Consider the following 16,890-nt stretch of genomic DNA (forward strand, 5'->3'; position numbering starts at 1 on the left):
CGGGCTGCTAAGCCGGGCTGCTGGGCCGGGCCGGCTGGGCTGCGGGCCGGCTCCTGGGACGGGGTGGCTGGGGTCGTGCTGGCGGTTCTGTCTGTCGTCGACTCCATGTATGTTGCGGTGTCGTAGCCGTAGAAGCTGTACGCCGCCTCTACTATCGGAACCAAACCGTCCCTGGTCCAGTTCCTGTCTGTCTCCAGGGTTGCTTCTGTGAAGTTAACATGAAGTTACAATATATTATAATTTCTGCAAACAAACACGTTAGGTGAAGTTTGGGCGAATGTGGGAGCTGAAAGTGGGGAGGCGCTCTGTGCATGGATTTCAATAAAGCATTTTTTTACAACACGCACATTAAACACCTCGAAGATTTCGGTTATGTGGAAACGAAAATCAATAAATGGTGTTAGAAATAAACGGCTCATTCACATGCATATTGACCCTCGCTTGCTTTAGGTTATTTTATTATGTAATGTTGTGTTGGTTTAAAAAGCATTGAAATTCAGAGAAATAGTATGCACATGGTACACAGTAGAACTCCAGTCAGACCAAGACGTCAAAAACTCGATTTCTGCAAATGAATAGGATTGAAACGTTCCGGACGTTTCAATTCACATATGGTGCGCGTCAATATGGAATGGACTCTCTTTTGCTCTTTGGAAGTTCAGTCTATGGACTGGCATACAATAAAAGAGCAAAAAAAGAGAAAAATCCTTCCCTTGTACCACGAGGGCATAACATAGGGCAGCTTCCATGGCAGCTGTTGTGGCCAGAAGGCAGGCCTGTCTTCTGGCATCCTCCAATGGTAGCCCTTGTCCCCAAAATGTGCAGTTAGGATGACGGTGATTGTCTATTTAAAAAAAAGGAATGTATAACAAAAAGTGTGTTTTGAAATCACATCGCATCAAACTGAACTACATGTATTAGCAGCACAGAACCACACACAAATTTCAAACCTGCACCCTGGCCGACCGCCGCGAAATTTCAAACGTGTCAGTGAATTTGGTACGCTGGTCGATTTTGAAACGCAATGCAAAATTTCAGGTGCACGCACACTTGTACAAATTGGATAAGAAGGCCAGGAACGAATTTAGACGTTTAAAAAGGAATGAAGAATAAGCACCTCTCTTGCTTCTTTGTTGTTTCTCCATTTTGGTCTCAACTTTCGTAAGACCACCTTCGCCGGTCGGGCTGTCTCCTCGCTTTGACCGGCGACCAGAAACTTTCTCATCCGTGGGTCTGCACTGACGGCATCCGCAGTCTGAAAGTTATCATTTATCGTAGAGAATGCACTTGTTCCTGCACATCTCCACTTTTTCTATGGGTGTTAGGAGAGAGTTGATGACCGACTTGGCCTCGATGATCGAGCAGAGCATGATGTCTGCTGGGAGGAAGTGAGCAGCCAGCATACCAAACAATGCCGTCATGAAGACCTCTGATATCTGCAAAGGCACAATGTAGTCCTTCACAAATGTGATATTCCAAACATCTGTGAACTACATCACGCATTACTTTTAAAATTTATATTGCTAGTACAATTTCACAATTTGTGAGATATACATCTGCTTCCGCTTATTGTGGCTCAGTTGGAAGGAGGCTGTGTCACCTGGCTGGTCTGACTGCTGGTCTGGATGTGAATCATCTGACAGATAGCCTGACAGGCGTACGTTCTCCTGGCAAAACTCAGTTATCTGTGGGGTGTGATACAAATCAAATAAAAGATTGTCAGATACTATAAAATGGCATACACTGCTTCGATCCATGAATTAAAGAACAATAAATCATGGAGGCACATCTTTAAAGGGAACCATAAACCCCAAAGTAATACTAAATGACTCACCAAGTAGGATTACACCACTGAAGCTTCGGGGTACCTGTCGTTTGTCACCCTCGTTGAGATGAGATGCATCAACTGCTCTAAGATGAACATCCAGTATTCTCGTGCTAGCCCTTATCTCTCTAAGTATATGGCACGTGGGTCAGCTGGTGAAGCACTGTAACCCAGAAATAAGAAAGAAAAAATGAAGCCTACACCAAAGTATACAGGCATTTCAAGCAAAGTTGCAAGCAAGTGTTGTTATGTACATGGTTTTGGGCATTCAGGGCATCTCACTAGCACTAGGCTCTCATCCACAGCTGACTGGATGCCAAAGATCTTGTCCGGGCACACGACGGGGTAGGTCAGGGCTCCAATCACCTCACACAGCTTGGTGAGGGCTCTTCGCTGATCATCACCCAGAAGACCACGTAGGCTGTATGATACATAAGTTTCTGGCTCACAAGTAACATGAGTTCCACATTTCTACCTTGTTAATGTAGTCAACAAACTAAAGGTATCAAAAATACTTACCTGATTCCACTGGTGGCTTTTAATGAAGTTGAACTTGACAAACATCTCCTTGGGATTCCACCTAAAGCCAACTGGAACTCTGACACAGGCCAGACGGTTGTCAGCTGTCACTTTCTCACTTTTCTTCAGTGGCCACGGGGCAGGGGGAAGTGTCGATCTGGTGGGAGAAAATGGAGGTTAATATCTTTCTGATGGATTGAACTACTGATAAATATCCAAAAACCAGTTTGGGGCCATATAGGTACTAGTATTTAATATGGTAACTTTACGGTTGGAAATGCTGCTATATTAGCATATTTATCATAGGTGATGGATAGAGGGGGTGGCAGCAAGGGACAGGAGGACGCTAAATGGTACAGGACGTCCCTGGTCACCAGGCTTACCTACCCACAGGCCATCCTTATGGTCTGCTACAGGGAGCCACCGAATCATGGCCAGCGTTGTCTGAGCACCACTGCTGGTTGAAAGACTTAGTATAGTACTGTATCCCTCCTAAATATACATACAAGCGCATCCGAGATGCATGATACAGTTTTTGCACTTCCCCATTATCTGACAGGACGCTAATGTATGGCTAGCATATATGGGAGGATGGCTTGTTCACGGCCTAACACCAGGTCGCTGAAGGGTCGCCGAGAAGTACCTAGTTGCTTGCCAATTCAACATGATAGCTCTTACTATATGTTACTCGAATGCTGCTAAGCCACATTCATGCATCAATCATACAAACGCTACCGAAAATTCAATCTTCTAGGCGAAAGCATGGATTGGTGTGAAAGAGATTATCCTTAAAGATAGAAAAAAGAATTATCTAGAGTTCGGCGATCTCATACCTCCATTACATGTTGAGTGCTTTCGTAAATCTTATGCATGGTGATGACCACTCGTAAATGGCTTACATTTGCAATCCTGCTTATCTGCAAAATTAATTTAGTTATATGCAAGCTTGGCCTCTGACATACCTTTGCAAACTCATGTTTGCTGTCCAAGCTGACTAATTATACATTTTTCTCTGCGAATACGCAAATTATAAGAGGCCATTCACATACTGTAAATGCATTTATGTTCGCGAGGACTTTGAGAAGAATGTCGAAGCACTCTTTATTTTGGTAAATTTACCACGATTCATCAAACACGTCTCATCATTACCCCGGCTATATACTAAATAACTTGTAACAAGATTAGTGTCAATTGTCAAGTACGTGTACAAACCTCACAGTGTCTTGCCGGCTCGTCATTGCGGCAGACGATTGTCACAGGTGGCTGCTATAAGAATCTGTAAGGAAATTCAAAAACACACATCAACAACTAATCATAGGTTTGTTTTCAAAAGCGTCCGCTTGCTGTAAACCACATTTATTACACTGCTAAGAAACTCCGCAACACCTTACTAATCTACTTCGTCCTTTTCAAAACCAGACCCTCTGAAACGCTATCTCCTGAATTTTGAGGGGCAATTTTTGCATGTAGTCAAAGCTTGTTTAGGGAAAAATTACACAACAGTTAGTTTCAGCTTGACTTTGAGGTAAGCGTGGACCTTGGTCGGAACGGCAAAGAAAGCACACCCTACTTTTGGAAAGAACGGCATTCCGCCCAGGTATTTTTCGGTAACATTTCCCGGTAACTTAGTGTTGTTAGCTGTGTCGCTATTCTGTTCAGGCGTCCGGTGGTCAACCGAAAGGACAGATGCACGTTTTCGTCCCAGAACCACCACCGGCTCTCCTGTTTTCTCCTTTGCGCTTCCCGCTACCTGGTGAGCCGTATCGACATCCGAACCACACTGCGTAAAGTCTCGGCCGACATTTCATCTAGTCCATTGGGTCCTCCTGCCACAACGTCCACCTTCTCACCATGCATGCCAATAGTATAATGCAATATCATAGTGCATATGAGGATTGGATTAGGTACTACGGTTACAGCTCATATGCCACTTTACTATGATAGTGCTGGGAGCTGCTTGGCTCACTCAGAAAAATACTGAAACTAGGTAAATGTGTCAGTATGGCCTGCTGTATAATTTTTTACCAGTAACTGTTGAAAAATATAAGAAAAAATTAACATGCATACGTCACAGTAGAGAGTGGAATCCAGGAGAACCTGCAATTACTACTAGGAGATTGGAGTTTGGATAGATTAGAGTAGTTTGAAGTACAGAAAAACCGTCCGCATCGGCCAACACCTGATGGAATTTTAAGTCGTGATTTTAGTGTCTTTCCAACTTTTAGACTTGTATATAGATAGTTATAATATTTTGTCTGTCTAATCTCACTGATTTTGTGAAGCATACCTTCATCTAAATGTATTCTTCTAGTCCTATTCGGATGATGGTCCTGTTGGAGGCGTAGAACAAACATCTCGTAACCAAAGGCCCTGTGTCTTCATCTCATTTTGGATACCCTCGGCTGTAGATTTTTCCAGCTGAGTCGTTGGTATCTTTTTTTTATCTGCAAAGCCAACAATGGCCACAGGTTTATCGTTAATGAGCAAGCCAAGCACTGATTTATCTTCCATGTTGCTTAGGACATTCTTTTTATAATCTTTATTTCGATACCATTTAGCCAAAAGGCTCATCTTCCAGAGTTCAAAAACAACAAATAACATAGTAAAAACGCACACGTTTAACACAAAAGACGATTTAAACTATATACAATGTGCAAATTAAGATACAAAATCTAAAATCTAATCACAAAATGTCTTAATGTTTGGCCATTTGGCGTACGAACAGAAGAAATGAAATAATTCATTATTGGAATACAAGTCAACGTTTATATGATATATACTCTATTTAAAATTTGACTTGATTTCATATATTTCCACTAGATGTAATATGAAAGACATTCACAACATGTACTCTATTCGGAAAAGAAATTTGCCATAGATGCACCCAGGACCTCGTCAGGATTATAGTCTGGTTTCATCTATCATATAACCTATCGTGTGAGGGCCATTGGGCCTTGATGTAAATCTACAAGCTCTACAGAGTCCAATGGAATTTATACTTGTGCGTGATGAAATTGAACCTACCTTTCTTGTAGGATGTCATGAGTTTGTCAAGCGCCACCATGACTCCAAATTCAGCTACTACAGCCACCACTGCCTCCAAGCACTCCCTGGACAGGTGCCTCCTCCCTTGCCAGGCCAGTCATCATGGCGAGCGTGGTTGGGGTATGGTGCAGCTTGGTCTTGGAATGACCCTTTTGAGCCGAGACAGTCATTAACTTTTCGTCCCGAACCTCCATTTTTTTCGGAAGATGGTATGATGTCAAAAATGTACTGGACGGACAGCCGTGGGGCATATATAAATAATTAGCTTCTGAAAGTTATGTTTAGCAAGTTTCATTGATTGTAATATGTTAATTGTTCCCACTCACCTTTGACCAGTAGATCATTATTGCAAGTAAGGAGCTGTTGCAGTTTGTCTACCCCCATCCTACCAGGCCTCTTCAGGACAAAGCCTGGCGGAAGTCCCAATACAACAACAAGCCCCTTCTTAAATTCTCCATAGGGGAATCTCTTTCGCCTTCCTGATAAAATCCCTGTAAATACATTTATCAAAATGATTTAGTTGATACTGCTACTAGTCTAATCATGGAAACTGTTGATATTGGATGTACTGGGAGGTTTTTGGTGTCTTTTATACAAATCAGAAACAAGTGGGCCTAATATGCTCCCTTGTCGCCCTTCTCACGCCACTCCTCGGAGCGCTGACTCTCCCATCGCCGAAATGCAAGTCGACGCTCTTTGATTAAGTTATACGCTTGAATGTAGCGAATTGGCGCTCTTCATTTTCACCTTTGAGAGAGCTGATGGCAGCAATTCTTTAGATGAAAGGTGTATAATATCTCAAGAAGTGGACGTATATTCCGCATAGTTTTCTTTATGTCACGATTATGGACTTTCCAGGATAAACTTGTTTCATCATGACATGAGGTGATGTGGGAAGATGATATTTGACATACGGTAAGATGTTGACCATGTTGCGGTCATCACCGATCGGTGGCTGAATAACAGTCTTTGGCATCTCTAAAAAAGCAACTGAATAATTCCTTCACTTGCCATTTCTGGTTTCTTTTATCAGCACAAGGATCATGTACCTCATGTCTGATGCCCTCACCGTCTCCCGATCTCCAAGGAAGGTCTTTGACTGATTGAATGGTTTCTGTAACTTTCTTCGGGACATCGACAGGCAGTTCTTCTATAATGTTCTTTGTGTGATTGTAGATATCATGAATCGACTCGCTGGCTGTATTGTTTTTATTGTATTGTATTGTAACATACAACATCAAAATGTTGTATGTTCAGTTCGTCTGTACTCTGTGTTGGGTTTGGGTGGAGTAGTGCTGGCATGCGCTTTATACCGTGTAGCATCCTTGTCATTTCCTGTTGCGCGTCTTTCTTTGACATTGTTTCTGCTTCAGTGTAGGATACTGTTCCTCTGTTTGTGACAGTCGTACGGTCGTACAGACGTTTCTGCCCTGCCTTAGCCGATTCAGCATTTTTTGCAGCCAGCTCGTACGCATACAGTGACTTCTTCTGGTGCTGCGCAACCCATGTGTCTGGATCTACATCTCCAGTTGCGGTATCTTCCCCGGATCGGAGTCGATCCCCAACGTGAATTCAATAGGCAGGCGTGCTTGCCTCCCGAACATTAGGAAGTAGGGGGAATACCAGGTGGTAGAGTGCTCGGTATTGGTGTAGGCGTGGACAAGTTCAGGTAGATACTCTGGCCAGCGACACCTTTGGTCTTTTGTCATGGTACCTAACATATATAGGAGCGTCCTGTTAAGCCGTTCACATTGTCCATTTCCGGCCGGACGATAAGGGGTGGTACGGCTTTTCGCACCTCCATATAACCTACACAGACCCGAGATTGTCTCCGATAGAAAGTTCGTACCCTGGTCCGAATGAAGTCTTCTCGGAAACCCATACGGCATGATGAATTTAGACCATAACGCCTTGGCTGTAGTTTCGGCCGTCTGGTCTCTAGTTGGGACCGAAACAGTAAATTTGGTGAAATGGTCAGTTATAACTAGGATATACTGGTGACCGCCGGTGGTCTTGTCGACTTTGAGGTAGCCCATAGCTACTAGGCTCTAGGCGTGCCTATGTCGAAATGCTGACACGTGGGCTCTTGTTGTTAGGTGGGGGTGTCTTATGCAAACAGCACCTCTCACACGACTGTACCCAGACTCTTATGTCTCCTTCCATATCCGGCCAATAAACCCGATTTCGCAAAAGATCCAACATACGGGGAACCCCACTTTAGTGAAAACATCCCTTCTAAGGGCGACTGGGAGGACTACCTGTTTCACGGCCTGTTCCGTTTTCTTGCTAAAAGAACGCCTGTACAGGACACCATTTCATACCTCTAGTCTTTCAAATTGGCCTAGGATTCTGTTAACCTCTCTGTTCCCTTCACGTTCCCTCCTATCTGGTTTTCTACCCCGACCCACAAAATGAATCACACTATCTAATGTAGGGTCGTCTCTCTGCTGTTGGGACAAATCTGCCTGTGAACAACCTGGGAACGTTCGCATCGATTCAAATGGACTTGCAGCTTTAATTTAAGCTAACGTAACAGGCAAGGGCTCGCTAGGAGGGGCAACATAGTTTTCACAGCAGACCTTAGCTACCTGAGCTAAGTTACCCTAGACATACGCCGGTAAGCGAGAGAGAACGTCGGCATTGACGTTGGACTTCCCCGCCCTATACTTTACTTCGAAATCGAAATTCGCTAAGCTAGCCGCCCATCTTTGCTCAACCGGTCCTAACTGGGCTGTGCCAAGGTGTGCAAGTGGGTTATTGTCGGTGAAGACCGAAAAGTTAGCTCCGTACAGGTAGTCTTTAAACTTATCCGTTACGGCCCACTTCAACCCTTTGGAGACCCAGTTAGAATAAACTATAATAATACCTTCGCCAAGGTTATGTTTTCAGAGGCGTTCGTGTATGTGTGTGTGTGTGTGTGTGTGTGTGTGTGTGTGTGTGTGTGTGTGTGTATTGAGACCTGTACATGGTTTTGGACTCCCTAGCGGCTTGTTATGGTACTGCAGCCGAACTTCCGGTTTTGATATCTCATGATCTAGACATGCGAGGGTGACAAAATTTGATCTAGACATGCGAGGGTGACGAAATTTGGATGGTGGGTAGGTCTTGTGCTGGGGAAGAAGTGGCGTGAGTTTGCCCCTCCCCCTAGCGTCTTGCTCTAGAACTGCTGTGCTATCTGTTTTAAATACACGCGGTATTCGTGGACTTAAGTCGTGCCTTTGATACTATCAATCATGGACGGCTCCTGTCAACCTTGGCGGACATGGGTATCAGACAGCCATTATGGCAAATAATCAGTAGCTACTTAGAATGTAGAACACAGAGAGTAAAATGGGGTAGTTGTCTATCTAAACCTCATTCTGTACTGTCAGGTGTTCCCCAGGGGGGAATGCTATCCCCCTTGTTGTTTGTAATATGTATCAACCCATTGGATGTATGTATGCCACAGTCTGTAACCCCTGTCAAATATGCTGATGACCTGACCAACTCAGAAATACTGATGGGGTCTCTACCTGGGCAATCCCAAAGGGCTCTGAATTCTGTTGTTGAATGGGGTGAAGGTTTCTCGCTTACAGTGAATGCGAAGAAAACCAAAGATATGGTAATTAGTGCTAGGAAAAGGGAAAATGTTCCCAATCCACCTCATCCAACAATAGCCGGTCAAGAGATTCAGCGGGTCACATGTTTCAAACTACTGGGTGCCTTTATTACGTCTGATCTGACCTGGGACGCACACATCCATTATATGTTGTCAAAAGCTCGTCCAAGAATGTACTATCTAACCATAGCAAAGAAGGCTGGTCTAGCAACTGACATTCTCATTCGTATCTATCTGGCATTCATCCGCCCTGTGTTAGAATATGCGAGTCCAGTATGGGCAGGACTGCCTGAGTATCTGTCAGACATACTTGAAAATGTCCAGAAGCGTTGCTGTAGGATTATAGGAATCCCTGCTGCATCCATGCCTTCTGTGTCTATGAGACGAGACCTTGCCACATTGAGAACTATCCAGCATGTCTTGAATGACGCTGACAACCCCCTGCATGACTTTGTATGTGTAGCGCCTCAAAGCACATATAACTTAACCCTAAACAGTACACCTGGGGTCCGCGCGGACCCCAGCACTATATATTTATATTTCAGTCCATACCATGGTATGGATGAAATATATTGTGTTCTCTCATGTTTCTTCTTCTCCTGCCAAACAGTCAAAGGGATTCAACTCCGCCATCATTCAGCCAAATGACTTGAAATTTGGCATGGAGGTAGAGTGGGCCAATACCCCCAGGCGTTTTTTTCATTTTTTTGATAAATGCCTTTGAAAAATTTTTATGAAGGTTTTTTGGGGCATTTTTCGCCAAAAAATGGATTTTTGGATCCTGAGCCCTGGTTTTACAACCAAATGATCTGAAATTCGGTATAAGGGTACCTTGAACATGTGTCTACAGAATAGCAGTCATATATTTGGCATACACCACTTCCAAATGACTCATTTGGGGGACTTTAATGGCTCTTTTCAGCAAAAAAAGGGCCAAAAGTGCTATACCCGTTCCATGTTCTATCTAAAGAATGGCCTGTTCCATCTGCCGTTGGCCATGGAACACATGTTCCATTGCGGGTTACCTGGGGTCACATTGCACGCAAGTCGTGCGTAATGACCCACACATTCAATTTTATGTGCCTAACACCTTCAAAATGTATCAAATCTCATCATTGTTAGTACTTGCATACCTGTAATAAGATTAGTAAAGCTTTCGAGATTCAATGTGCTTGTTCTTGCATCTTTGTTCTCACTTACATAGCTACTATATAATTCATTTATTTGAGAATCTTTGCCAGTTTTACACTGGGGTAAGTTTGGAATAGTCCACTTTTGCGTGGGAGGGAGATGGACTGAAATATGCTGTATTTGCTCCCAAGCAAATGTCGGCCTCTCTAGTCTGTAATATCTTTTTTGTTTCTAAAGATTTTTTCTGAAATTTTAGGTAATTGTCACCCACAAAGTTGTCTCTCAATACAGTGCAGAAAACTCCGTTTCTACAATTTATAAAAAAAATTATATCTGATTTTCTTTTGGGGTCCGCGCGGACCCCAGCCGGCTTTCGATCATAATGGATACACTGGTTACCTTATTTCCGTTTTTATATGTTTTTATGCACTCATCGTATGTCTACCAAGTTTTCAGAGAATGGTGTAGTAATGGAATTAAATTTTAATAACTTTGGTGTAATTATGACGTCATATGACGTCAGAGCTAATAATATAGTCCACCATATTGGATTTTGACCAATGACGTCATCAAATTAGCATATTCTATGCATATTAAATGATTTAACTTATATTTAATTATGTAAGATGTTATAAATGTTGGAAACGAAGTGTAATTTAATATAAAAATTTTTATGTTTAAACCAGAATTATTTCTATTTAAAAAAAACTGCCTGCTAGAAACCCGTTGCCATGGCAACACAAAAAAACATCAACTTACTAGTATTAAACTAATATGAACTTTTTTCCAGAGACATTTTAGGAAAGGTATCCAAATTTGATACTTCTAGCGCAAGCCGTTTAGCCGCTATCTGAGATCAAAGTTGGGCCTCAAAAGCCCCTTCAGTCTGAAATGGGTTTAAAAATCGGGTATTTCTTCTTGTCTTCTTTTCTTCACCAAAAAATAGAAAAAGTTCAAAATGTATGATTTTTGTATGTAATGTGGACACAGAGGTTCCCACATCAGTTTGCAAAACAATTGAGCTGGTATCATGTTGATAATTTCTAAACATTAGCAAAAAACTGCTCTGGGGTCCGCGCGGACCCCAGGTGTACAGATTAATCAGTCCGGGAAGGTGTACTGTTGAGGGTTAAGACGAAGGAAACAGTCACGCTCCACATTCAGTAGAACGAAACGTCATGAACTGTCGTTTATACCACGGGCTTTGAAGATATTATCTCAGCATTCTACATGGTGGTATATTGATTTTATATAGAGTCTGTAAATATGGCTCTTTTAATTATTATGACTGTATTATATGTATTCTGTAAATTGATGATCAATGACCAGATTTTAATATTATATCTCTGTCATTTTAACTTATTGGATAGTCCATGATACGTGCAGTGTTTGTGAAAATTCGACATATTTCATGTACCATATGATTGTGTGACATGCCAGTCGATTTTTAAATAAACTCAAACTAAAAATATTCAAAAGAGGGTAAGTCAAGAACCGTTTTTCGGATCGTCATGATTTTTGGTATGTGGGTAGCTTACGTGATGCTTAATATAATTATGGGACAATTATGCAAATATGGATGTGATTTGCATAATTTATTGAGAAACTATATAAATCAGCTGCTTTTCATGATAGGACTATTCAAGCCTGTGACATTGGTAATTGAGAACAAGAGAAACACAGGCGGATATTGATTATGTAAATACAGACTTAATTTGCATAATTAATGACAAAATTTTGTAACTATGTAATGATAACTGACTGGAATTTCATACTTGTGGTATTTGAAAGTTGAGTGAAGGTGAACATAATTGAACATAATTTATTCAAATCAGTACCTCATTTGCATAATTTATCAGGAAATGCTAGAATGGCATTGTTTGTTAACATAAGACTGCCTTTTGGTTGAGAATATGTTAAACTGATATTATTCATGAAAATAAGGATCCTATTTGTTAAATCAGGCGGGAATAATCTATAATTTGTCAGTCATAAAGATTAACATCATTTGGCGAAGGTATGCGCCGGCATCGGCTGCATGACAGAACATCTAGAATATGTCTAAAAAATTCCAGACTCGAGTGATTATTCAAGAACATCTACCAAAAACACACTACATACGATTCAGATACATTCTTACACATGTATTCTTGTTGTACCTGTTACTAAACAACGTTTACGGCGCGGAAAGAGCACAGAAGCCATGATTGTTTGGCCGGCGTGCCGAGTACTTCGTCTAATACGGGGAATACATCGTAACGTTCTGGAGTCAAATGATAGACCGTACTAAAAACATAACCGTACTAAGAAGATTTTAGAAATAGTAGAAGTATAATAGTAAATCTTTGTAGAAGAAAGTCGGCTGAAGCCAGAGTTTTTTCACAACATATCTGGATTAGACCGGTTCCCTCCTTTTTCCTTTGTTTACAAACCGACGCCATTTTGTGTCACAGTTTATAAACCTATAGCCCCATGTTTTATTTTAATTCGTGTAGCTAAGGAGGTTATACACCTACCTGCATTTCAAATCCCAAATAACACATTCAAGGCAATGTTCAGCGTTCTATTTCTAGCAACCATTTTTGTCGATCACTGTCGATGCTATGTTTCAGTTACTCGCGCGAGCCGACACAAAGCTTTTGTGATTTTTGTCAAAATTATTTCTTCAAACCATGGAGCTTCAGGTTCCAACCGACGACTTCGACACGGTTGCACGACGGAACGGATGGGGGGGGGTTAGTTTTAGATTTACCATATGATGTCCCCAAATAAGCCAAGAAGCTTAAAAAAACATACGGTGGGGAAGTAAATTTTATTCTCGTTCGCTACCGCGACGTAGTTTTGACTTCTCTTTGTCACGGTACAATGATAGGCGTCCACTTGGGGAATATGAACTTTCCCTGATAAATACGATATATACGACTGGAAAAATTCCTTGAACTGTCAAAGAAAATCTTCTCAAAGCGTCGGTTGATTTGCATCGAGCCAACGCACTGTTGTCTTTAAAACTCGCGCCCGGGAGGAGAACAATAGGGCCACGCTGGTCGAAATTTCCATTTCACTGGCCTTCCTGGGAAGGAGGTGAGAACGAACCGCTCTGATCTCACCCGACGTCCTCATTATAACTCTAAAACAAACCCTCTGTTCCACGTGAATTTTGAACTAAAACGCAGAAAATGTATTTTGAGCAATATCTCCCGATCCTATCGGTAGAATCCGATAAAAAATAAACCAATCGGAAAAGTAAACATCTGGCCGCCATCTTGAAAAAAATGACGTGATTCTCTTGCGCCGTTATGGAATTATGGGAGAAAACATACTAGAAAATCGACAAAATAAGTTAAAAACTGACAGACAAGAAAAATTCTACAAGAGAAATGAAATTTAAAGGTCCTAAAGTCTACAGTATGGATAAAACATATGTTTGATTCGTAAATTAGCGAAATGTAGCGGTAGGTTAAAGTTCAATGACCCAAAATGACCTCATGTACGCACATACAGTCGGCGGGAAATTCGAATTGCATTCTACGTTGTCATTTCTTATTTTATACATATTTGGGGAGCGAACTAATTTTTTTGTGTCTGCGTGATTCTTTTTCTAACTTCATAATCGCATCGTGCGTTATATTGGGCGAAAGTTGTGTTGTTTATCTGAACACTGCCGCTGCTCACTGGGCACCGGGTTGTGGGCGGGGCCTATTTGCTTAGCAACGAGGATTTTAACATAGCAACGGGACCACTTTGGGTTGTTAAAAGCTTCTTGACACTCACGGGACCAATAGAAAGGATGTGCCGATTGTCTACAACCTTTCTTCTTACCCGCTTGCCCTACTGTCAGTTTCTGCAAAGGATTAGCTAATTTGACGAACCTCATGTAGTAGGAGTAAAAAACTCAGAAAAGACTTGACTTGCTTCACAGTTTTAGGTTCTGGCCAATCCTTTAACACGGCACACTTCTCTGGGTCTGTGGCTACTCCTTTCTCTGACACCACGTGTCCCAGGTATTTGACACGTTACATATATACGTCTGGGCTTGATTTTTTTTGTTTTTTATTGAAATTGCAGCAATGCAATAATGCAATACACCGGGAACAGAGGCAGCTGTTGCTGGTGTTGTGTCCCGCACATAGAAACGAATACTGGACAGACAATACTCATTTTCACTTGAGTCTAGTGGGGGAAGTCGTGTTAAGTGCCTTTCCCAAGGGCGCAAGGTCGATGGCATGTCAGGACTCGAACCCCGTTGCGCCACACGACCCCACCATGGGCTTCCTATAATCAACACATTCTCCTACAGCACGTCCGTTCTGAGAAGCGTATTTTGTAGCGTCCACCGGTGTCTCCACACCATCCGCTACCGACAGCGGAACCCCATGTAATGGTCCCCACTCGCACCCAACTGTGGCTCCGGCAGCCACCGCAACATTAAATTCAGAACAGTTTAGGGCAGTTTCCATTTACTGATAGTGGCATGTGCTCTATGTGTTGATGTAAATTCTCCATCTTCTGTGTATAATTAAATTTGTGATTTGTCTGGCTATTTTCATCAGCCTTGTTATTTCTAACCTAGAAATAAAGTGATGATGTCCCCGCTCTAGCAACGTAATGCGAGTAATGATCTTATCTCTAAATTTTTCCTGAGTCATTTTCCCTGAGTTCCCTCAGTCAAGTTTTGATACAATTCGTGGCTGGATCACTCTCCTCTCTTCTTTTGTCTTGTTCTTAGACTTTGTCCAGGCCATTCTTTTGCAGTTTATAATTTAAAATTACTTTTCCAAGTTTTCTTCTATAAAAAAAATGCCAACAATGAAAACTTATCCGAATAGCCAAAAGCCAAAAAGCTTTAAAATTTCATTTAACAAGAAGAGACCTGATCTTTCATCCCTCTCACCATGTGGTAATTTACCATTCTCTCACGGGGCATATAATGTATCTCGCCATCTGTCACGAGCCATTTAACATAATCTGGTAGTGGTTCCTTCTCAAATAGCTTATTGATATCCTTATTGATTTAATTGTCACCTCACGCTTGGTTTCCTTCTTTACCAGCCACTTTACGAAGTGCTTCATAGTCGTTTTTGTACACTTCCACATAGCTTTCATAAACAGCCTATATTACTATTAGGGGTATTGGAGAAAATGTTGTTTTGTTGTTAGCCATTTACAGTGTAGCTTATTAGAAAGAGCTCATTAAACTGAACAAAATGGGTTTTGTTTGAAGTAAATCGGATGTTGTATGGCGGAGATATTTGCAATTTAAGTCCCCATTTTGGGGTCTTCGTTGTTACGAATTCGGTAAAATACGCCATTTGTATCATTTTTCATATGCTAATATCATAAAAAAGAAACATCACACAGACTTAAATTTACTTGTACAATGCTCTATTGATATCATATTAAATGATGTGTAAAAACCAGAATCATTGCATTATTATTTACAGAAATACATAATCCTAGAATATTGAACAATATGCCCCTCGCAAGCACGCATGGAAACCTTCGATTTACCCAAAATGCCAAAAATTTCTAAGTCCCCCTAATTACATATGCAAAACCACAATAATAAGACTACGGAACTCTTTCCTCCACCAGTCAATCAGACTCTATAACCGGACTGTACAGATAGTCTGGCACAGGATAATGGACCTTGTAAATATCTGGGTTGTACACTTACTGTACTGTTTTTATAGTTGTTGTAAATATATACTTTTTTGACATTTTATCTTGTAAATATCAACGCCATTCAGGCAACATTGTATGTCATGTTTGTTACGTTTGGTATCAAAATAAAAGAATTGAATTGAATTGAATAAACAGTTCACCAGCATTCTTTACTTCCATTTCCTTCACTCTGCCCACTGCCCAATCGTCTTCATATGCAACAATCAGGTAACTGTCTACAGCTGGAGGTCTTGCACAGTCTTCAGTCTCCTCCACCACACGACTGTCCTCCACCACATGACTGTCCTCCACACAACCGCCCTCCACCACATGACTGTCCTCCTCCACACTACCGTACTCCACCACACGACTGTCCTCCACCACACGAATTTCCACCACACGGCTGTCCTCCACCACAGGACTGTCCTCCTCCACACTACCGCCCTCCACCACACGACTGTCCTCCTCCACACTACCGCCCTCCACCACACGACTGTCCACCACTATGTACACTATGTACGATAATGTTGATGTTAGCCTCTATGTGCGATAATGTTGATGTTAGCCTCTATGTACGATAATGTTGATGTTAGCCACTATGTACGATAATGTTGATGTTAGCCTCTATGTACGATAATGTTGATGTTAGCCGCTATGTACGATAATGTTGATGTTAGCCACTATGTACGATAATGTTGATGTTAGCCTCTATGTGCGAAAATGTTGATGTTAGCATCTATGTACGATAATGTTGATGTCAGCCTCTATGTACGATGATGTTGATGTTAGCTTCTATGTACGATAATGTTGATGTTAGCCTCTATGTACGATAATGTTGATGTTAGCCTCTATGTGCGAAAATGTTGATGTTAGCATCTATGTACGATAATGTTGAAGTTAGCCTCTATGTACGATAATGTTGATGTTAGCCTCTATGTACGATAATGTTGATGTTAGCCGCTATGTACGATAATGTTGATGTTAGCCTCTATGTACGATAATGTTGATGTTAGCCTCTATGTGCGAAAATGTTGATGTTAGCATCTATGTACGATACTGTTGATGTTAGCCTCTACGTACGATAATGTTGATGTTAGCCTCTATGTACGAT

General features: G+C 41.7%; 1 protein-coding gene across 1 annotated transcript in view; it reads right to left on the reverse strand.

Annotated features, from left to right (window-relative positions):
• LOC109470861 overlaps window positions 1-16,890 on the reverse strand; it is a 43,576-nt gene that overhangs the window by 11,259 nt on the left and 15,427 nt on the right. Inside the window, exons 15-18 of the mRNA XM_019769945.1 lie at window positions 15,954-16,291; window positions 2,464-2,501; window positions 2,108-2,246; window positions 1,288-1,436 (exon numbers count right to left, since the gene is read on the reverse strand). Of these exons, the coding sequence (XP_019625504.1) occupies window positions 1,288-1,436; window positions 2,108-2,246; window positions 2,464-2,501; window positions 15,954-16,291 (664 nt within the window). The remainder of the gene's footprint in view (window positions 1-1,287; window positions 1,437-2,107; window positions 2,247-2,463; window positions 2,502-15,953; window positions 16,292-16,890) is intronic.

The sequence above is a fragment of the Branchiostoma belcheri genome, unplaced genomic scaffold, assembly GCF_001625305.1.
Source record: "Branchiostoma belcheri isolate BF01 breed outbred unplaced genomic scaffold, Haploidv18h27 scaffold237, whole genome shotgun sequence".
NCBI classification, from domain to species: domain Eukaryota; kingdom Metazoa; phylum Chordata; class Leptocardii; order Amphioxiformes; family Branchiostomatidae; genus Branchiostoma; species Branchiostoma belcheri.